The 21905-nt window shown below is 44.4% G+C and overlaps 2 protein-coding genes across 3 annotated transcripts; one reads left to right on the top strand and one right to left on the bottom strand.

Annotated features, from left to right (window-relative positions):
• The first annotated feature begins 840 nt into the window (after nucleotides 1–840).
• Nucleotides 841–7959, top strand: GKN2 (gastrokine 2). The gene is made up of 6 exons (XM_077306271.1): nucleotides 841–959; nucleotides 2580–2636; nucleotides 4257–4388; nucleotides 4924–5034; nucleotides 5864–6017; nucleotides 7708–7959. Exons 1-6 carry the CDS (start codon nucleotides 948–950, stop codon nucleotides 7788–7790), a joined length of 549 nt encoding a protein of 182 aa, XP_077162386.1. The 5' UTR covers nucleotides 841–947; the 3' UTR covers nucleotides 7791–7959.
• Nucleotides 7960–10187: 2228 nt separating this feature from the next.
• Nucleotides 10188–16560, bottom strand: LOC143821764 (gastrokine-1-like). 2 transcript variants are annotated; one of them, XM_077306112.1, is made up of 6 exons: nucleotides 16459–16560; nucleotides 14462–14515; nucleotides 12469–12618; nucleotides 12250–12357; nucleotides 11811–11949; nucleotides 10188–10422 (listed from the first exon to the last, which is right to left on the bottom strand). In XM_077306112.1, the coding sequence occupies exons 1-6, from the start codon at nucleotides 16468–16470 to the stop codon at nucleotides 10328–10330; spliced, it is 558 nt and encodes a 185-aa protein (XP_077162227.1). In that variant the 5' UTR covers nucleotides 16471–16560; the 3' UTR covers nucleotides 10188–10327. The 2 variants fall into 2 exon arrangements, with proteins under 2 accessions (XP_077162227.1, XP_077162226.1); XM_077306111.1 differs by lacking the exon at nucleotides 16459–16560 and adding an exon at nucleotides 14949–15015.
• Between the last annotated feature and the right edge of the window lie 5345 nt (nucleotides 16561–21905).

The raw sequence follows: 21905 nt of genomic DNA, 5'->3' as shown, positions 1-21905 counted from the left end.
TGGCCAACCCCTCCTTTAGAGTGGGATGCTAATCCTGATCTGTCATATAGGCATCTGTCATATAGGCACTACAACATTTTGTGTGCAAATGCTTAGAATACTCCATAGCCACTTTATAAATGTCATAGTATACATATTACCTCTTGCTGTTAATCTTCAAGACTACGTTGGGGGGATACTTTCTAAAAGGAAATCAATTGTTTAAAAGCTCCCTTGTGGATTATGGCCAAGGTAATTTAGGAAGCAGGATCCTTTTGCTCCACAACGCCAAAGGGCTGCCTGATGGCATAATTTTGAGGGATTTAAATCGGATGCTGATTTTTCCAGCACTGGCTGCTGACACTGCAGTGTCCAATTCTGGAGACATCAAGAATGGCCCAAGACACATACGTGGCTCTCTCAGCCACTCCTCATGGCTCCTGAGCTGTTGTTCAGGATCTGCCCCCTAGCAGACTGATGCCCCTGACAAATTGTTAAGCAGCTTGAGAGCCGGAAGTGGCCCCCAGCCCTTAGCCTGCAGTTGGCCTGTTTCTGCCCTACAGGCTGAGCTTGGGGCCCACCAGCTCAGGGATTCTGGAGTCCTTTTTCCAAATGTACCTGTCCTTATTGCTGCTACAAAACCAGAAATGTCACTGGTGTTCCCGAAACCACATAGGACCCAGAAACAACCTGAAGGAGTTAACTGATATTTGCCAAATGACCAATCTGGAATTTTTCATGGCTTGCTAATGAGCTCTGGAAGTATCAGGGCCTGGCTATCCACGCAGGCTAAAATTCAGATAAAGCCGTTTACTGTGGTGTGTCCCACAGATATGGAATCGCTGAGTTCACAAGGCGTATTTCTGGGAAGTGTTTCCCACACCTACAGGCAAGATATAAAAACCCGAAGTCTCCATAATTTTATTCCATTTGCTTCTTATTAGCCTCTCGCTCTTATCTGAGGAAAAATGACCAGGCTTGTGAGTATATTTGACACATTCCTTTCCTTTAACAACAAAAAAATTGAATGTCTTTAGAGATATTTGTGGATTGTCTCTGTAAGAGGGAGAACTCTTTTAGATAAATCAAATGCCATCATTCATTTAGTATAATAAGAGGACAGAAGCCAGTTTTCCTTGCCAAAATATACATGCCTTTAGATTCCCAGGAGCAGGGAGGTCTTCTCACCGGGGGAGTATTAGGCTGTTTTTAGCCTGGACTTATTTCTGTAACTACAGCATGTATTTTTTAGGATAGTTAAATAACAGCAGGAACATACTCTGTGATCTTGATACAAGATCAGCCCCAAACAGTTTGGTTCCTGAGATATAAAATCCCCTATGTTGACACAGAGCACAATCTGCCAGCAAATTCTCTTGCACGAACCTCCCTGAAGTCAACAGCAGCTGCACTCAGACACAGAAATGCTCATGCACAATTGGTTGATGGATTATAACTTGTGGCTCAGAACCAGCCAGATTCCCACTTTTCTACCCTTGCTGGCACCCCATATTGACTGCCTGGCCTTGCCATTTTGTGACAGGGCCTATTTGGTTTGAAATCGGTACATTATTTAGGGTGGGGTGTTAATTTCCAGAGGAATGTATTAATGCTACTAATTCATATTGTAAAATTTGCAGAAGGTAGAAAAACAAGAGAGAAAAGGCATAAATGTTTATCATGCAACTTAAAAAAAAAAGCCACCAATTCTAAGCATAGTGCAAATTCTTAAACCAGTGAAAAATGTGCAATGCACATCTTTGATGAGCTTCTTTGATGCACCTCTTTGATGTGCCTACCACAGTTGATATTGCTGCTGGCCAAGTCAGAGCGGAATGGTCCATGTGGTTCTCTAATCATGCCAATGACACTTGGTTTAACTGCTACCTAGGGTTGCCAGGCCCCAAGTGGGACTTGGGGATCCCCTGGGGTTGTAGTTTCTCTCCAGGTGACAGAGATCAGTTCCCATGGAGAAAACAGCTGCTTTGGACAGTGGACTCCATAACTTTATACTCCACTGAGGTCCTTCCCTGCCCCCCGAGCCCACCCACCTTTGTCTCCATTCCCAAAATTTTCAGTTATTTCCCAACCCAGAGCTGGCAGCCCTACTGCTAGCAAGTTCCCAGGGCAGTGGCCCACTAGAAACTTGTCTGGTAAATTAAAGGTCCAATTTGCCCCACCTACTATTCTGTGCCTCAGATCTCTGCAGAGACCAGCAAGCTACATGGACCCAATTGCCTGCAAGGAGTTTTCCACATTCACCAGCAGAACAGGAGATTGGTGTAGGCTGTTTTCCAGTTGCCTGCTCTGGCTTGGGAAACTCCTGAAGATGTCAGAGTGTTGTCATGGGAGAGAGCTCAGCAGGGATGTGATGAAACTGCCATTTCCTGCAGAGGAACTCTCCTCCTTAGTATAAAGATCAGTTGTAATTACAGGAGGACTCCAGGCCACACCTGGAGGTTGGCAACCTGAGATGGTAACCCGAGGCCAGGTGGAGTCAGAGTGTAGCATAAATTTAGAAGAGCCCCATAAAAAAAAAAGGTGATTGTGGTCCAGAGTTCTGTTGGAATAATAACTCGGCCATTTTCCTTCTTTTCCAGCTGGTACTAGTTGCTGTTCTGGGGGTATTCTGGTGTCCGGCTTTGGCATCTTTCAAGGTAAGCAAATTATGAAATTTATGTTCTGTTTTGTATATCTGAGGGGAAAATAGTGGGCAATGGGTAGACAAGCAAGAGAGAGGGCACAAGGTCCAAGAAAGCCAGCAGGCTGTCTCCACAGCATCACCGAAACTGTGAAAGAACAAGAATGCGCTTCCACATTTTATTAAAACAGAAATTTCCAGACTTTGCACCAGGGCATACGTGTGGAAGCTCCTATTAGCCCAAAGAAAATTGCCTGCTATATTTTTGCATGATGAAACTGCTCTTGCCTTTCTTTTCCCAATCAACCACTATTGGGAGGTTGCAGATTATTTTGCCACATATCTTCTTTGGGTAGCTTGGTTCTACTTCACATGCAGAAATTCGTCAGAAGAATGACTTTTCCTGGTGTATCTCTGGATGAGTTACTGTTCTGGGCTTGCCTCCTTCAGAAGAGGAAATCCCAGATCTACGGCAGGCAGAAGTATAAGGAGTTGGATGGCTCCTGTGAGGATGGAGAATTCCTGCATGCTCTCTTAAAGCATAAGAATGCAATGTGCCCACAAAGTTTTACATTTACAAAGGAAGTATAATTCAGTTATTAGAAGCTACGGAAACACAGGATTACAATTTGCACATGCTACAGTTTCCCACATTTTTCTGAATCTGTTCTGCATTTTCACATGCCCCAGGCTTCTTGGATCACTGCCACTAAGGAGAGACATGGAGTTAGTTACAAGAGTTACATCTCCTTTATCTCTAGATCTTCTTCCAAAGTGATCCATGCAATGGTCACTTCCAGACTAGACTTCTGTAACTTGCGCTATGTTGGCCTTCCCTTGTCTTTGACCTGGTAATTACAGTTGGTGCAAAATGCAGTTGCTAGGGGCCTCACGAGACCATCTTGGAGGACCCACATCCAGCCTGCACTGAGGCAGCTGCATTGGTTGCCAATTGTGTACCAGATCAAGTTCAAGGCTTTGGTATGTGTATCCGAGTGTATCCGAGGGACCGCTTGTCTCCTTATGCCCTTCACAGGGCACTTTGCTCTGCAGGTTTGAGTTTGCTGGTGGTCCCCGGTCTCTGGGAAGCATGCCTAGCCTCAACCAGGACCAGGGTGTTTTTGGTTCTGGCCCCAGCCTGGTGGAATGAGCTCCCAGAAGAGCTGAAGCACCTGACAGAGGTACCACAGTTGCACCTGGCCTGTAAGACAGAGCTCTTCTGCCAGGGATTTAGTTGAGGCTGGCTAAGGAAGATCTTGGTCCCTCCTCTAGAAGCCCCCTAGATCCCCGTCCATCTGGGCAGACAGACATCACTGGAATCTAGTAGGTGGTTTGAACGGGGACTGAGCTGTGGGCTGGGAGGGAACAAATGGGATTGTGCTGCCAATAATGTATTATTTTATACTGCTTTATGTGTTATCTGTAAACCGCCTCAGGTCAGCATGGCGGAGAGTGGCATTCATAAATAAATAAAATAAAAGTTGACCCACAGCCTTAAGACAGTCCCACTGACTCTAATGGGACTCTGGTGGCTTCGCTGTGCTGTGCAGTTGTGACAGGCAACACACTTTCTTTGTGCTCAATTTCTGGGAAGAAGCATAGAAAATAAAATAGTGTGTCTTTTTTTTATTCACAGATTTACAGCATCCCCGACGACACTGGTGAATATACCCAGCAAACAGTGTCCATCGATAATGAGAATCAAGTAGCCAATATCCATATATACAGCGGAACATGCTCTTCCGATACGATTTTTGATTACAAACACGTAAGTTAACTAAAGATCAGCCTCTCTTTACAATTATCTCTGTTTATGCCGACTCTTTGGAGTCCATTGTGAATCGTACCTAGACGGATCCAGCTGTCTGTCAAACAGACATTGCAACAAAGCTTAATTTTACTATGTTGAGATTGTATATGAATCTGATTTTAGCATTACCCATAAACACTATTTATTGAGCTCATATGTAGGCTGTAAGCAATGGAGAGGCTTTTTTTGGGGGGGGGGTGCTACACAAGAAATAGCATTTGTAAGCGAATGTTTGACTAGCAACAATTAGTTACATGACACTCAAAAAGGCATCAACATTTCTTACAAAATTGCACTGGGTTTTGACATTTTTGTGCCACCCACTTTTATCTTCCCAGCATACTCCTTTCATTCAGCCTTCATGCCACTAGAACCCATATTTATTCCTGCCTCAGCAAACAATGGCAGGGTGAGGAACTGTACCAGGGACAGATTTCAAGATTTCACTGTTGCCTACCCCTGCTCAGCTATTTCCTGCTTTTGTAAATGACAGGGATACATTGCCACGAGATTGTTTTCTCGCCGTGCCTGCTTTGTGTACCAGATGGAAAAAGGCTACATTCCAGAGCTGGAGTTGATTGGACGTCTTGCTTATGAGAAACAGGTAACTGCTGGGCGGGGCAGGGTTGAGAAACCTATAAGGGCATATTGCAGACATATTTTGATCTTATACCGTTAACTCATAGCTGCCACAAAAGAATTCTGGGAAATGTAATTTTTAAAGAATGCTGTGAATTCTGCTGGATTTCTATAGCCTTCCATCCCGGCATTACAGTTTCCTGTTTTCTTGTTGATATCGGTGATGTAAATACGTCCCATGTTGGTGCCTGCCAGGCAGTCGATGTCTGGATACTGGGCTGATGCAGATGGGTTATTAGCAGCCATAGCAGACAGGAAAAGATTTAGTTGCAATTTAGACCAGAACCCTCCCAAAGTCAGGACTGAATCTCAGATCCAGATTTGCTGCCACACAACAGAACTTTACTGTACCCACAAATGTAGCTTGAACAGGTGACACTGATATAAGGGCCTTGGATCACTGGGAAGGAACTGAAGACCCAGGATCAGGACTGCTAGGGGGAAGTCTTTGAGCCTAAACCCAAATCAAACTCCTTCCTCCTCCAAACATGGCCCACTGTGAGAATACTGGAAGTAGATTCAGACAATATGTTGCATGAGATACAGGATGACAACCACTTCTTTGCGGGTGACAGAAAATAATCTTCAGGAACCAAATGAATTCCTGGTTTGTCTGGCTGGAGGCTAACAAACACAATATCTGTCTTCTGGGTTTGGGGGAGGATAAAAGGCAGGAAGAATACATGCAAGGGAATCTATTCAAAATCCCTGCCACCATCCCAGTTTCAATGGGTCCAGAGATGCTGGGGGAAAAAATCCTCATAATTTCCCTTTTTAACCTGTTCTTCTTTCAGATGTTTAAAAAGATGTTCTCCCCCAAAAATATATGGGTGAAATATGTACCCAGTCATTCATTCTTCGGAGAAATCAAGGAGTGGCTTGTCTTTGGAAGCTCAATTGAGAAGCTCTGCAGTGGTGTGCCTGTTTACAAAGTTGAAAGAGTTGAAAGTGAGTATGAAGAGCCCAGAGGCTCCTCTATTTACAACGGAGCCTTTCCTCTATTACTTATTGCTGAAGTATGATGGAAATTTGGATCTAGCTAAACAACCCTGCTGCCTAGAATAGCAGATTTGCTGGAACAGTTACTATGCAGGACTAACAATGAATCAGGCAGCATTGCTTTATGAGACATGCACAGCCTCTAATATTTTTAACCACTATTTCCGTAAGTCACCATTGTAATGCTCATAAGAAGTTAATCACATTGCCCAACCTCCACTATTTTTAATTTTAGCTGCAAGCTATCAACCCAAACTTCTGGAAGTTTGTAAATGCAGTGGGCCAATGGCCACGTACACAGGGTGGAATAGAGGGAAGGATGTATTCCATAGAGATAGACTTCCAAGAAGAAAGGACACCCATTGAAGTCCATGCTTTCTGGAGGGTTAAAAACTGTTTCGGGTCACTGGCTGATTTCTTACCATATCAAAAGCAGGCTGAGGCAACTGATATAAGCCAAACTGGACCCAGAGGGGAAATTAGCTTGTTCTAGGGTCTCCAGCCAGATGAACAAAGGATTTTTTGTCAGTGGATATGAAGTTTTATTCCTTGAGAGATTCCCAAGAGAAATAGTAACAGAAACCAATTGATTCAAACAAAATGAAACATGTATTGATGTGGAACATCTACTGGTGCAGTCCCCCTAGTGGAAGTCTATGGACATGATGTCCGTAGTCCCGCCCCCAGGGACCGCGCCAGTAGATGGGCAGCAGCACTAGAGCAGTGAGATGTGTTTAATGCTCTGGCATCACCGCTGCCAGTCTTCCAAGGCCACTCCTGCCCTCCAGAGAGTGGTGGCAGCCTCAGGAGACTGGTGGGGGCAGAGCTGTGTCCTGCTGAGCTGGCCCCACCCATGCTATGCCTTCAAGGCTGCTCCCACCCTTTGGAGAATGGGGCCAGCCTTGGGAGACAGGAAGGGGCAAGGCCAGGCAAGCAAGACCCACCACCAGGTAAGGAGAGGGGGTGGAGGGGAGGAGGGAGGGGTCAGGGAACAAGGATTCTCGCCCCTTATATGGATGTTCCTTGTCAGTAGATTTATTTACTGGCACTCAGACACACAACCAGAGGCAGACTAAAATTGCAGACATTTAAAACCACAAATATGACAACACGAGTAAAATTAAGAGTGAAACTACCCTTTCTCTCCCAATAAACACATACACACAAAACTGAGAATGGAGTGGGGATGAGGAAAGAGAAAAGGATGGGAAGGGAAAGAGGTTATTAAAGGTGATACTATCTGACCTAGAGTTGCCAGCCTCCAGGTGACAGCTGAAGATCTCCTTCCATTACAACTCAATCTCCAGATGACAAAGACCAGTTCACCTGGAGAAAATGATTGTTTCTGCATAGATAATTCCAGCTGCTGTCACCTTGTATTTTAATATCTTTTCCAAAATATTTGGCAAATGATTATACCTAGTAGTATATGCTTGGCTTCCATGGGGCAACCGAATTTTAATATATTCTGCATTTCTGCATGTATTTCATTCCAATATCTTTTTGCTTTTTACGTGTCCACCACACGTGGATGAAAGTTCTGTCTGTGATGAAACAACAGCTTAAATCTTGAGTCTGAAGTGTGTTTTAATGTGTGCATGTATGAATAATCCATTTATGTTTCCTGTGTCTCATCTAGAAGCGCCAGGTGCTGGAGGATGTGTCAAAGCAGGTATCCTTGGCATTTTGGGCATTTCAATCTGTGGCGATATCAACCTGTAACGTGAGCCGATCAGGACGTCATTTGCTGCGTCTCTTCCCAACCAAGAAACTTTCCACCTCATTGTGAATTTGGGAAATGATCTCAATTTTCAAGCTTCTCAAGCTCTCTTGCATTTCATTTCAATACTTCAAATCCAATGGCTACTAATAAAGATCTACTTCCCAAGTCTCTTGCATGTGTGTGTGTGTGTTTAAATTTTGAGAGTGCTTTGGACCAAAGAAGGAAAAACACTTACTTCATAGCTCCCAACGTTCTTGAGCAGCTGCAAGTTCCAGGGATAGCGACCTTTAAATAGGATCAGTCTCTCCATGAAGGACATGCAGCAGACTCATGGCATCTGGGCGGTGGGATCTGTCTCTTTTCAGAAGCTGAACATGGGGAAGGGATGTGCAGGGCAAGCATCCGGTCGCTCAGAAGTGAGTATTTAGAACTGCACCAAGTATAAAAGAGAGGTTCTTGTCCCTTTGCTGGCTTCATTCCAGATCACAAATGGTTTGACTCTAGAGCAGGGGTAGTCAAACTGCGGCCCTCCAGATGTCCATGGACTACAATTCCCAGGAGCCCCTGCCATCGCTGCTCATGGGAAAAGCCATTGCTGCTCATCGGAAAAGATATCTGTGGGCCATCTGTGCCCACTGAAGATGCATCTGTAACCTAGGGGTGATAATTCCTTCCCCATTTTACATTGTACGATACCATGACTATGATAGCATGTGTTGCTATCAACAGAACCACATTTCAGCCCCAATATCCAAGGGTTTTGCCCTGAAACCCATGTTGAGTGCCTGCCTGAGCTGTGGCACTTGCAATATAACACCCAAGAAGAGAGTCCCTGCAATTATGCTAAGAATGCCTTTTATTTATTTATTTTCAAATGTATATACTGTCCTTTCTCAGGGGGGACTTTTAGTGCATCATAAGCAAGATCAACACATCTTAAGCATTTAAAATAATCAAAATGCCATTAAATCCCAAAGGAACTCACTGCCTTCTCTCCAGAGGGAGGGGATAATAAAGTGCTTCCGTTTTGGTAACTGAAGGGGTGTTCAGATGTTTGTCTTTTATGTGGGGACCTCAACCATAGGCCTGATGGCACATGAGTAAGGAACTAGGTGCTCCATGTCTATGATCAGGACTTGGTTTTAGCCCCAGTGCTTCTCTTTCAGGAAGGGATGGCCGCCTTCACAAATTCAACAAGCGTGGGGAAATGCAGAGAATTTTTTTCCTACGTGGAGCTATGGCAACAGGAAAAGCTCTCCCTCCAGAATTTTCTCCAGTCACACAGCAGGAGCCCTCTGTTTTGGTGATGCTATTAGGTTTCAGCCCCCATGTTGTCACAGACAGCAAAGTACAAATTAAGAGATGTTACTTGTATGTGTTTTGTTTGGTGAGAGCCAGTTTGGTGTAGTGGTTAGGAGTGCGGACTTCTAATCTGGCATGCCGGGTTCGATTCTGCCCTCCCCCACATGCAGCCAGCTGGGTGACCTTGGGCTCGCCACGGCACTGATAAAACTGTTCTGACCGGGCAGTGATATCAGGGCTCTCTCAGCATCTCCCACCCCACAGGGTGTCTGTTGTGGGGAGAGGAATGGGAAGGCGACTGTAAGCCGCTTTGAGCCTCCTTCGGGTAAGGAAAAGCGGCACATAAGAACCAACTCTTCTTCTTCTTCTTCTTCTTCTTCTTCTTCTTCTTCTTCTTCTTCTTCTTCTTCTTCTTCGTTTGGTTAGTCTGTGGTGTTGGAACCCTTTGGGGACTTCAGACAGGGAGTCATGCCACCTAAGTATTCCAGTGAATACGTCTTGTTGTGTTTCTCATCTGTAACATCCTGAGCACCCTGACTTGGATAGCTCATGCTAGCCTGAATTGCTAGGCAGACGCAAGCAATGGCAAAACCACCCCTGTTCCTCTCTTGTCTTGAAAATCCTACAGGGTTGCTGCAATCTTGGGCACATATCTACATGGGAACACTGTGGGATTGATGAATTAGCCATCTTCAAAGATGGGAAATGCTGTCAAGGACCGTTTACGCACTGGAGGTTCCATGCTGGGCTGCAGGCTGGAGTTTTAGTCATGGCAGGTTGCTCCACTTCTTCCCACACCCACATGGGGGAGCATTTGGCCTGGTGCACCTCATCCACCCCCAATTTGTACTCCTGAATGGGAGCTGTGGCAGTGAAGTTCCAGTACATAAATGGATAAAATGTGCTTGAAGGTGTTTGTCAGATATAAAACTGGTCTAGGGCTGTCACCCCCTGAAATGTCTTCTACATTTCCACCTGAGTGGAAAGCCTGCTTCCTTAAACCTCCCCCCAGCTACATCAAACAAGCTGTGTCATTTTGCCCACTAGGGAACCTTACCTAAAACTCCAAGGACATAAACATCATGAAGCGTTCACACATGAAAGCTTTTTTTATTATTCTTTAGCAGTTGGCAGTCAGGAAGGACATTTAACTAGGAAAATCAAATGATGAATTAGCAAGACTATTCTGAGGAGAAGGACGGTGAAACCGAGGGCTCACGAAGTTGTGGCAGTCTTAGCAGTTGGAAATATTACCACACAGATAGATGCCAAATAAGTTCAGGACTCCAACATTTGTACAACCTGGATTCAATGCCGGAAGATTTGCTCCTGTAAAGGGGGAAAAAATCAGGATCCAAAAAGCAAATGCACAGTCGACTGCTAAGCTCAAGGAATTGGCCTGTCCCATGTCCCTAGCAGGCTATATCCTGCACTGCTTACAAGGCCGGATCAGACCACATGTCTATACAACACACTGAAATTGCTTTGGAACCACCTGAGCTCTCATGGTTGCCCCCAAAGAATCCCGGGAACTGTATTTTTGTATGGTTCTATGATTTCTTTACTAGCAATACTTTCCCTTTCTACAGGACAACAATGTCCAGGTCTCCTTTGGAGAGAAACAGGAACTCTTTTCAGAAGTTACATCCACTCTAACAAGCAACTCAGCAACCATGCATGTTGACGCTACCTTAAATGCTCCCAATATGTAATGTTGCCATGAAGTTTAAACTGGGGTCACATCACATGCACATATAACTTCGGCATGCACAAATAAGAATCCTGAAAAATCTATTGGTCAGCTTGCTTGTGCTGAAGCTGTGCGTGCTTGCAAAATACACGCGTCGCCCTGTTCAGACAACATGGCAACTGCATAGGTCAGGGGTAAAGTTGCCAGCTCTGGGCTGGGAAATACCTGGAGACTTTGGGAGGGAGAGGGCAGGATTTGGGGTGGGGAGACATTTAAGTGATATATAATGCTATGGAATCTGGCCTCCAAAGCAGCCGTTTTCCCCAGAGGAACTGTTTAGTATGGAGATGACCTCTAATTTCTGGGGATCTCCAGGTCCCACCAGGGGACTCACATCCCTAATCAGGAGAATGGTAGTAGTGAGCCCTTCCAATATGTGCAGTTGCTGGGATCTTGACATGTGTGCCTGTAACATCTGAAAAAGGCTATTGGCAGTTCAAGAAATGTGCTGCTAGTTCAGCTCTGCAGAGCCAGGTCTGCCTTGTAGGATGTAGGTTAAAGGAGGTCAGAGGGTATATTATGATATTGACCCCTTTTGCCATAGAATCATAGAATCATAGAGTTGGAAGGGGCCATACAGGCCATCTAGTCCAACCCCCTGCTCAACACATGCAGGCATACAAATATAACAACATATAAGGAAAAGTGCTTGCACTTGAAAGCTCACGCCTTGAATAAATCTTTGTTGGTCTTCAAGGTTTTGTTGAACATGTAACTGGTTAAAGGAATTTAAACCCAAGCTGTATGTTCAGCTATTGTAAAGCCTTCCCCCTTCAAAGTGCCATCAGCTCCAGATGCACTGACACATGCAGCATGATGTGCCAATGCTCCCCAGAAAGGGTGCTATTTAGAGAGGCTGTGAGGGCACTTCCTCCTCCCACTGCTGATTTCAAACCACATGCCATGATTAACCATGGGTTAGCCATCTTGGCTTCTTCCCATGCATTTGCTGAAAAATGATTCCTACCTTGTTCCTGGTAAGCAGAATAAGTGGGGATCCCCCTACACAGCTGCTCAATTTCAGGACTGAACTGGGCAAGGTTTTTGACATGGGTCTTGCCAATTGAGAATCTTGAGTCATAGGACAAAGGGATCCTTCTTCCAAACTGGAATGGGGAGGAAAAGGTGAAAGCACGAATAGAAAGTCATCATCAGTTTGCTGAAGCCTGGATGTGCTGAACTTTCTGGCCCATCCCCTGGGATTCCCAGATGGAGACTCCACCTAACTTTTCCTGCCTGTCTAGCATCCAGTTGTTCAACTGCTCATCACAACAGATGAGGATAGGAATAGAGACCCAGGCCTCAGGGGAGATGAGAAGAGGGAGACTCCAAAGCTGCTAAGTTTTCTTGGCTCAGTTGCCTGATTTGTTTGTTTGCTTGGTTTTTGCAGACCAGTGACATCTTACCTTGCTTCCTCTGAAACTGCTGAGTGTCTCCAGCCTTGGGAATGTCTTCAGATCCATTGCTGCCACAACACAAGCCCTCTTACGAAACAGCCTGGTAGCAAAAAGACCCTTTGCAACACAACACAACAAAGCCACTGTCAACCCCAGGCTGGAAGTTGAAATTCCAAGACTGTGGTGGTCCTAAAAGTAATTACTGGGTACTGAAGGGTATTGCCTTGCCTTCCTGTAGTCCCAGATGGCATCCCATCCATTCCACCCATGGTAATTGTGAATAGTGGCAATCTGGTCTTGCTGGTTGACATTCACAGCTTGGTGGGTGTTGCTTTCAACATTTCTTTGGTTGCTCACATCGTCTGTCTGGAAGCCAAACTGAAGGATGGGAATGAATCAGTGGGGGGTCCCCTGACTTAGCAGGTTGGGGAAAGATCATCATCATCATCATCATCATCATCATCATCATCATCATCACATTTATTTCTTGCCACTCCCAAGTTGGCTCGTGGTGGGTTACATGTCATAAAGCTATGAAACTCTGCTATGACTGGGAGGCAGGTGATCTTTGGCCATTTCTTGGGCGGGGGGGGGGGTTGTACCACAGCAGGTGAACGTTCATAGGAAGAAAAAGAAAACATTTATTTAACCCTAAGACATTTAAGAGAGAGAGACAGAAACCAACTTGTCTTCCTGGGATTTTCCCTTCCTCTCTTTGTCCTGTGCAAATGAAGAGTAGCTAGGTCAGGGATATCCAAAACTCAAATCTAGAAGGACAACAAAAGACTATTAGAGCTGTCAATTTTTAAACTGGTCCTTCAAACTTTTCCTTCTAATATCAATTTGATCTGCAAATAACTGGTGTTTGAGTGAGTGACTCAACATGCCTGGCATTTACCCCGTTCTAAAGATGTATAGGAGTTATCTCCTTGAATAGGATGTCTTTCTTTTTCTGACCCTTCCACATGCTCTCTGTATGTCCTTTTACTACCATGGCCTTCCATGGGGTCATATGTTTCTGCAGGTCTCTCCTGTAGATATAAAGTCCTTATACTCCACACACGTAATGCTGGATTAGCTGGCCATTTGTGACAGGAAATTACTCTTTCGATTAGGCTTTTTTCCTCTCCTTTTGACTGCAACCTAAATGCAAACTGGATCCACTTATTAATGTAAGTTTACCTTCTTTGCAATATACTTCTCGGGAGGTGTATTTACTCCATTAAGTATCACGCTCCTATGACTGAGCAAACTCTGCTATATTAACCAAATATCCCAGTACTGTTTACCTCCATGCCGTGAAAACCTTCAGCTGACCACTTCGCCACCTTAAGCCTCTGTTAAGGCAAAAGGACTTCCCCATCCCCCCCCCTCCAGGCTAATTAGCAGCCCGATGAAGACTTGGACATACAGAGCCTTGCAGTTATGCTACGTGGCAGGAACCTTCTGGCCAACATGGTCATGAGCAGGCAACAGATTCTCCAGCCATCTTTCAACCAGAATTAAGATCGCTCAGTAGGGAAAGCAGAAGTGTGGCATAGTGGCCACCTCTTCAGGAACTGGATTTCGGGTCATCAATAAGGGCAGCCTTGAGAGATGCAAACTGATCTGACCTGTCCGTACATTTCTTGTCCATCTCCTGTGCAGAACAATTTGCTGGTGGGTTCTTATTAGACAGAGTGTGTAGGAAGGACATCCTTTCTGGCTTTTTTTTTTTTTTTGCTGTAGGTACCACAATGTATTCTTGGGTGGTCCCCTTATCTGGGCTGAATGCCTTCTGAGCAGAACAATATTTCAGTTCATTCGGTTTGCCAACTCCCAGGTGGTAGCTGGAGATCTCCTGGGATTACTACTGATCTTCAGGTGACAGAGGTCAATTCATCTGGAGAAAATGGTCACTTTGTAAGGTGGACCCCATTGAAGTCTCTCCCCTCCCCAAAAACTGAGCCCTTCTCAGGCTCCACCACTGAAATCTCCAAGTATTTCCTAGCTTGGAGCTTGCAATCCTACAAACCACTGAAGCAGGAAAAATGCTTCAAATAGCCCAGGAACAGCTTTTCAAAGATTGTCATTCACATCCATGCCAGGAAAAGCTTTACATTTGTGATTATCAGGCCATTATGAAGACTCGGCACTGGAGCATATAAAAATACTGCCAAAACTACATGTGAGGTCAGTCCAGCCCCCCTCCTTCCTCCCACTTTTAAAAATGGTGACTTACTTCACTGGCCAAAGACCGAGATAGGACAACTCCAAAAAATGCAGCAAGGGCTTTCTGAAAGAGAAACCAGTTCCACTGCTTTAGAGAAGGAGTCCCAGAGACAGAAGCAGAATACCTGTTCCTGGGTTTGCAAACTGAAGGGACGGAAAGAATTGGAAGTCTCTGATTTATCATGGCAAGGACCCACCTAGACTACTCTTTTGTCTTAAACAGTAACCACCCAGCAGCCAGAAACAGAAAATGGATATTATGCACAACAAGTCAAATGAAAAGTCCATGTTTGGACTGGTCATGCATGACATCCATTGAATGATCACCTTCTGTGAAAAATATGTCCTTTTCTTTTTTTTTAATCTGCAATGTATATCTATGAGAAATAACAATTCAGATTACCAGTTTACATAGATTACATAGTAGTCATCACAATGAGATTTTAGTGTGGTGAATTGGTCTGGATGTTATGGGAGATGTGCAGATTTCAGCTCACCACGCCTGGTTCAGTGATAGAGTATCTGCTTTGCATACGGAAGATTCCAGGTTCAGTCCCAGGTATCTCTAGCTAAAAGGACCAGATAATATGTGATGCTAAATAGTTGCTGCCAATTAGATTGGTGGCCTAGACAGACTAATGGTTTAAATTAGTGGCCCTGTCCACATGTTATAGTGAACATGCATACACATAGTGTGTGCTCCCATTGCAACAAAAACCAAGGGGCAAAATGGGTAGTTTATACCACACATTGAATGCAACATGAGAATTACCCAAAGCATGCATTAAACATAATCATGTGTACCCTGTCGACAGAATTAAAATGTAATTTTAATTCTTTTTAAATACTTTAATCCTTTTTTAGTAAATCAAAATAGACTTTCTGATGCCTCTAAGATTTTGTTCCTTCTGAATAACTGCATTCCTGATACCATTGATGACGTGGCAATTTTTTTCAATGTGCCACAAAAGTTGCGTCAACGAAAAGTCATGGCGTGAATCTTTTAAAATATTATCATTATTATCAAATTATCCTATTAACTATTATTTATATCAGTTATATTTATACTTTCTATATTTGAATATTTCAATCTGTTTTATATGCCATTAAATATATGCCATTATAACTTGTAAAGATGGCTGGTTTAAGTCAGCTTCATGAGCTCTTCTTTAAAATTGGAGCCAGGACAAGAAAATACTCCATAATCATTTCAGAAACTGAAACATTCAAGAGACCTATCAGAAGCTGAAGCATTTAAGACCACAAAAACATCACATCCTTCTCCGTGCTTCGTGGCTCGAATTCTCTCAGCAATGAAAAACCCTTTCTTTTCGTATAAATGTTTTTAAAGGGTGTTAGAGCAACTCATGGTTGATCCTCAACTAGTAGTTTTGATAACTAAATCCAACTCTCGCAGAAGAATGATTTCTTTGTCCCTCAGGAACAGACAACGGGGAGAGAAATTGCTCCTCTTGCGAACTTCCTGAAAACATCTGGCTGGCTATCATTGCAAACAGGATGCTGGGCTAGACTGACCTACCCCATAGAGCAGGGGTAGTCAACCTGTGGTCCTCCAGATGTTCATGGACTACAATTCCCATGAGCCCCTGCCAGCGTTTGCTGGCAGGGGCTCATGGGAATTGTAGTCCATGAACATCTGGAGGACCACAGGTTGACTACCCCTGCCATATTCTTGGGGATATAAAGGAATGAGTGAAATAAAGGCATAACCATGAGACCACAGATATAATAAACACCCTGCCTGTATAACTAACAGACCCAAAGAGATGTGACTTCTTGGTGACAAAAAGCTTAGGCACATCTGGGTATCATATTATTTTCTGCACCACAGTTGATGCCTCCCCACCCCATAAAAGTATTTGTGTCACTTTTTCTATTGTTTTCCGTTATTGTTTTCCGTTCTGGGGGGTTAAGAGCAAAATATTTTTTGCATTGTGTCCCTATAAATAAAAATGTTATTTTGATGAAGCAAGAAAATGTACTTACCAGGAACTTCATTTTATCCACCTGCCAGAAATGCCTCAAAACACAGTAAAACCATTTCAGACATTACGTGGAAATATATATATGATGTCCATATCAGTGGTTCCAAAGTGCAAAAAGATAGGGAAACTTTGGAGCTCTTAAATTGCTCCAAGCTGGCATTCATCCCAACTCAAAATTGTTGGTGAATAATCTTATCTTCTGTTTGAAACGGATTTACAGTCTAATCCAAAATATATTTACCCAGAAATAAAACCCAGAGACTAGAAGTTGACGTACCTCCTCATCAGAACACTGAGGACTGTAGCCTTAACATACTGCTAAAAATTAAATTTAACATGGTACTTCTGGAGAGACAAAACAAAGGGTGATGGAACCCTTGTCTCTGGGTACCAGCTGCATGGACTGAAAATCTGGCATGCAGCATTCAGAACTGAAGTGTTTCATTTACTTATAAATGCTATTAACTGCTTTCTTCCCATTAAAAAATTCAGTGGGCAGCTGTTGTTTGTTGCTGTTAGGTGCGAAGTCGTGTCCGACCCATTGTGACCCCATGGGCAATGATCCTCCAGGCCTTCCTGTCCTCTACCATTCCTCAAAGTCCATTTAAGTTTGCACCGACTGCTTCAGTGACTCCATCCAGCCACCTCATTCTCTGTCGTCCCCTTCTTCTTTTGCCCTCAATCGCTCCCAGCATTAGGCTCTTCTCCAGGGAGTCCTTCCTTCTCATGAGGTGGCCAAAGTATTTGAGTTTCATCTTCAGGATCTGGCCTTCTAAGGAGCACTTCTAAGTGAGCAGTACAATTTTTTAAAAACCCTCACTGAATCACAGACATAAATACAAAAGAGACAGTTTTTAATACCCTGCTTTTCACTACCCAAAGGAGTCCCAAAGTGATTTGCAAACACTTTCCCCCACAACCGCTACCCTGTGAGATAGGTGGAGCTGAGAGAGCTCTAAGAGAACTGCTCTGCGTGAACAGTTCTAAGAGAACTGTGACTGGCCCAAGGTCATTCAGCTGGCTGTACATGGAGGAATGGGGAATCTAACCTGGTTCTCCAGATGAGAGGCCGCTGCTCTTACCCACCACACCCTACTGGCTCATCATACCAAAAAGATGGCCCCAAATGCCGCATAAGTTTGGATCTGAATCACCACCACCCAGTGGGAACATCACATTTAAAATGCACCATTAAAAGCCTGTGGAGATAAATATAAATCTGAGAGATATTGTCTCATGGACCTCTCTGGAAAACCAACTTCATTTTTGTGGTGCCACCCCAGAGGCAGCTCTGCTCTCAGAATCTTAATGATTGGCATTTGGGGCATCTCTCCCCCCCTGCCCCCGCCCCATCCCTGCTTGTTTTAGGGAACTGGGAGAAGATTGTGCTTCATAACCATGGGTCCTTCCTGCTTAACTTTGCTGGTAACCCAACACAACTGGGCAGCATACCGCCTGAACGAGTTCTGGAATTATGAAGCCTACAAATCTTTTCTTTCCCTTAAAAAAAGAGAAAAACAACTGGAGGGGTAGCTAATGCATTGAATGGGTGCTGGGTGGCATATTCCAGGGAGTAGCTGCATTTGTCTCACAGCGGCAGGCAGGCGAGTTCTTGAGTGCTGAGAAGGAATCTATGTGAAGTATGTGGTGCTGACAGCCACAAGAGCAAAGCGGTGGATTTGGGAATGCCATGGTGGAAACAGAAGGACTGAAGAGTGTTTCCTTTGGCATCTTCCAGCTGGAGTGGGAGAAAAAAAGGAAGGAAGGAAGGAAGGAAGGAAGGAAGGAAGGAAGGAGGGAGGGAGGGAGGGAAGGAAGGAAGGAAGGAAGGAAGGAAGGAAGGAAGGAAGGAAGGAAGGAAGGAAGGAAGGAAGGAAGGAAGGAAAGAGTGAGGGAGGGAGGGAAGGAAGGAAGGAAGGAAGGAAGGAAGGAAGGAAGGAAGGAAGGAAGGAAGGAAGGAAGGAAGGAAGGAAGGAAGGAAGGAAGGAAGGAAGGAAGGAAGGAAGGAAGGAAGGAATGCCAAGCGATCACCAATGGACACCCTCACCACTTTTGGCAAAACCATGAAACTAAACCCCGGATCCTCTGCACTGCTTGCATCCGGGGTTTCCTCCCATTCAAACGTGTTTCATTGACTGCTTTTCTATCTTTAAAGAAACTGGATGTGAATTAGAATGGCAAACTTTAAAACAGAAGATGTATCACCTAAAGCTTTTGTTGTGAAGTCCACGTTCTCCAGTAAGGGCCAGTTTTAATTCATGACTCTGTGAATTAAGAACTCCTGTTGCAATGTTGGGCTTCTGAAATATCATCATAGCCCTTTCTTGACATTCAGTAAATATCTTTTGAGTTAAGAAGTGTACCCCTGCTCACAGTCTCAGTCAGGGGTAGTCAAACTGCGGCCCTCCAGATGTCCATGAACTACAATTTCCATGAGACTCATGGGAATTGTAGTCCATGGACATCTGGAGGGCCGCAGTTTGACTACCCCTGGCTCAGTGATCTAGCTGTCTATACAGAGATTTTTCTAGCGATGCCCAATACATTTTGGCCCCAAATAACTGAGGAGGGTTGGTTTTATATACCGCTTGGTTTTATATACTGCATATGGTGGAGGAGTGGGGAATCCAAAGAGAAAGAGCTAGCATTCCAGACCTTTGGCCTCTGTCGAATTTCATAATAAGATCAATATTGTGTGTTTTGAAGAAGTTTTTGCAGTATGTATTCATACCAGAAGATGACCAAAAATCATGAAAAGAGAATTTTCTCTTGCATTGCATCTCAAGCAGACATCACTCAAATTTCTATGTAAATTTGCTAACTTCTACCACTACGTGGAGCACTAAATTTTTGCAGATGTTGACCCATACCCACTTCCAGTCTTCTTGTATACCCACTGAGGACATTTGCCCAGCAAGTTCACAGAGTTCATCAATCAGCCATCCGCCTGCCTGCCAACTAAGAACCTTTAGCTTAACTAGCTATCCATCTTTATTCTTCATTAATAATTGGCTGTCAGAAAGCCACAAATTGGCAAGTGCAAAGTTCTCTCCCCTAAAAGAGTCATTGTGTTTCCACTGGGAGGCTCTAAAGACCTGAGAAAGTGACACCCTTTATAAACACTAGCATGAATGGCTATGGGTTATTTGTGGCTATAAGCAGAGAAGCTAAGAATTTCAGTGCGAGCATGATAGACAACCAAACATACCTTGATCGAAATGTTCACGTATGCGCAAGGACAAGCTGCCTGGCCAGATTGCCTGGAGGTGGGTGTTTAATGTCCAACTCAAAACACCTGCCAAGCATCTTTGCAGCTGTGCAGTGTCTACTTCTACTATAGCACAATGGCTCAATTGCACCTTACTAGGTAAGTTTCATTTACTCTTGTGCTGCATCTGCCAGCTGCTTAGGGGTCAGCACAAGCAGTGGACAGGATTTTCTCAGTCTCCAGAGGACAATGGGTACCTCCCAGTCATGGGCTGGTCAGTAAAGTAGCCCATATTTCAGGCACTCGCGGTTTGTCCCCTCTTTGAGAACATTTATTATTGCACAGACAAATTCAGCTGCATCGTCATGTTAATGCAGATGCTGCGTGCCAAGAATAGGGATTTTGTGAATTTTGTAGGGAAACGAAACACTGCTGTTCCACCAGGCCTATGGTTGAGGTTGAAATGAAACATGGAAGTGCTGGCCTCTGGGCTGGAAATCCACCAAATTTACTCCATCTAAAGGGTCTTATGACCCACCTCTGCCCTTGCTGATAAGAAACTTAAAACTGGGCAAATTCTGCTATATTAACCAAATATCCCTAAGAGAAGTCACCTGTCAAACAACAAACTGGGAAGACAAATGGTCCACTGAAAGATCAGCTCCCTGTTGGTGACTGATGTACAATAAAGGAGGCAAACTGGTAGGGTTTGAGCATTCCTAATCAGGAACATTGTGTTGCAACAAACCCTGACATGCATCCCTTTAGTATTTTTTGATAATAAAAAAGATGCAGGATAAAAGCAAAATAGACTGCAACTCTCATGAGGCAGCATAAGACAATGCAAGACAACTTAGCAGCTATTAAGAGACAGCTGGGGATACTGTCATAAGAAGGCACACAGAGACATCAGAGAAGTAAGTCTCAACACAAACATAATATGTCTTTTCAGCTGAAGTCAGTAGCAGTGCTAAACATGGAGGCAGGCAAGGGCAGCTGCAAGAAAGCAGCAGGTAATTTTCTCCTTGTGACCCAGCGTGTTTGAACGTAGATGGATTGCCTGTTGAGTGTTCAGGTCCCCTCAAACTGTTGCATAACAGAGCATCCTGAGTTGTAGGACACATCAGCAAATAACAAAAAACTTTTCACAACATCCCAAGCTTTAACAAGAGAAAGTGTGACGTAGCAACTGTAAAGTCAGGTTGGATTATGACTAAACAAACCCAGGTTCAAATCCCCACCCTGCCATGCAGTTTACCAGAGAACCTTGGACCAGTCCCCAGCTTTCAGTGTAGCCTATGTTACAATATGGTTGTGTGAGGGTAAAATGTGGGAAGAGAGGTACACAGCTGTAAGCTCCATAGAGAAAGGATGGGATAAAGTGATAATTGCTGGGATTCCCCATTACTTTAAAAGAATAAGTCTGTTGACTGTTTTCCTTTGGTTCATATCAAACTGGCAACAGAAAAAAAAACCTCTTCTTGTTTTGTCAAAGAGAACAGAATTATTATCAACTCGTAGTCCCTTAAATCAACATACTAGTCACCCTTCCAGTGGCTAAGATTCCATTACCTCTGCTGTTCATTGTTACCTTTCCTTTATCTCCCTGGCCCTTCCCTTTAGCTTAACAACAGGCCTCAATAGGATCTAGATTTTGTGGTGAGTACCGGAAGCAGAACTGACTATTTAGAATGCTGGCAAGATAAGCCGGTTTCAGGCCGAGACGTTTTGACAGCAGAGCGAAGAAATCAACATGGCAGACTTTCTACTATGTCATATGAGGTCACAACTTGCCAGAATGTTCTTTGCCCCCATTGGCTTCAATGGCTTTTGACTAGAAAAAGTACAGGTGGAGAGAAACCTAGAAGGCAGATCTTTGGGGTTGCAATCCTGAGGGTGCTGTCCATGAATGCAGAATGAGCACTTCAGTGTGGTTCGACTGCCTTGGCCATTACCGAAGCCCAAGGCGGCCAGCGCTGTGGCGTGGAGAGGAGGGGCAGTGCCGGTGGTAGTGCACCAGCTGGCACCTGCTCACAGGTGCAGAGCTCTGTGCCTGCATGTGGCCGCCAGTTGGTGCATCACTGTCACCACTGCCGCTCTGTGCCGCAGCACTGGCCACCTCGGGCTTTGGTGATTGCCGAGGCTTCCGAACCGCGCCAAAGCACTCACCCCTAAATTAAACTTTCTGGTCATCAAGGTGCCCCTGGATTCAGGCTTTGTTCTGTGGCTTCAGACCAACA

Source organism: Paroedura picta, chromosome 12, assembly GCF_049243985.1.
Source record: "Paroedura picta isolate Pp20150507F chromosome 12, Ppicta_v3.0, whole genome shotgun sequence".
Classification (NCBI taxonomy): domain Eukaryota; kingdom Metazoa; phylum Chordata; class Lepidosauria; order Squamata; family Gekkonidae; genus Paroedura; species Paroedura picta.
Note: the sequence above shows the minus strand (reverse complement) of the source record. Positions and strands in the feature narration are given on the sequence as shown.

Excerpts from the sequence above, each read along its gene's own strand:
- LOC143821764 (XM_077306111.1), bottom strand. The coding sequence starts at position 14,984 with ATGCAAAGCAGATACTCTATCACTGAACCAGGCGTG. Across the intron at positions 12,619-14,461 it reads CTCGGTCTTTGGCCAGTGAA|TTTGGCTTCCAGACAGACGA; the intron begins GTAAGTCACCAT and ends CCCATCCTTCAG. Across the intron at positions 10,423-11,810 it reads TTCTGCTTACCAGGAACAAG|GAGCAAATCTTCCGGCATTG; the intron begins GTAGGAATCATT and ends CCCCCTTTACAG.
- GKN2 (XM_077306271.1), top strand. Across the intron at positions 4,389-4,923 it reads CGATTTTTGATTACAAACAC|GGATACATTGCCACGAGATT; the intron begins GTAAGTTAACTA and ends TGTAAATGACAG. Across the intron at positions 5,035-5,863 it reads GTCTTGCTTATGAGAAACAG|ATGTTTAAAAAGATGTTCTC; the intron begins GTAACTGCTGGG and ends TTCTTCTTTCAG.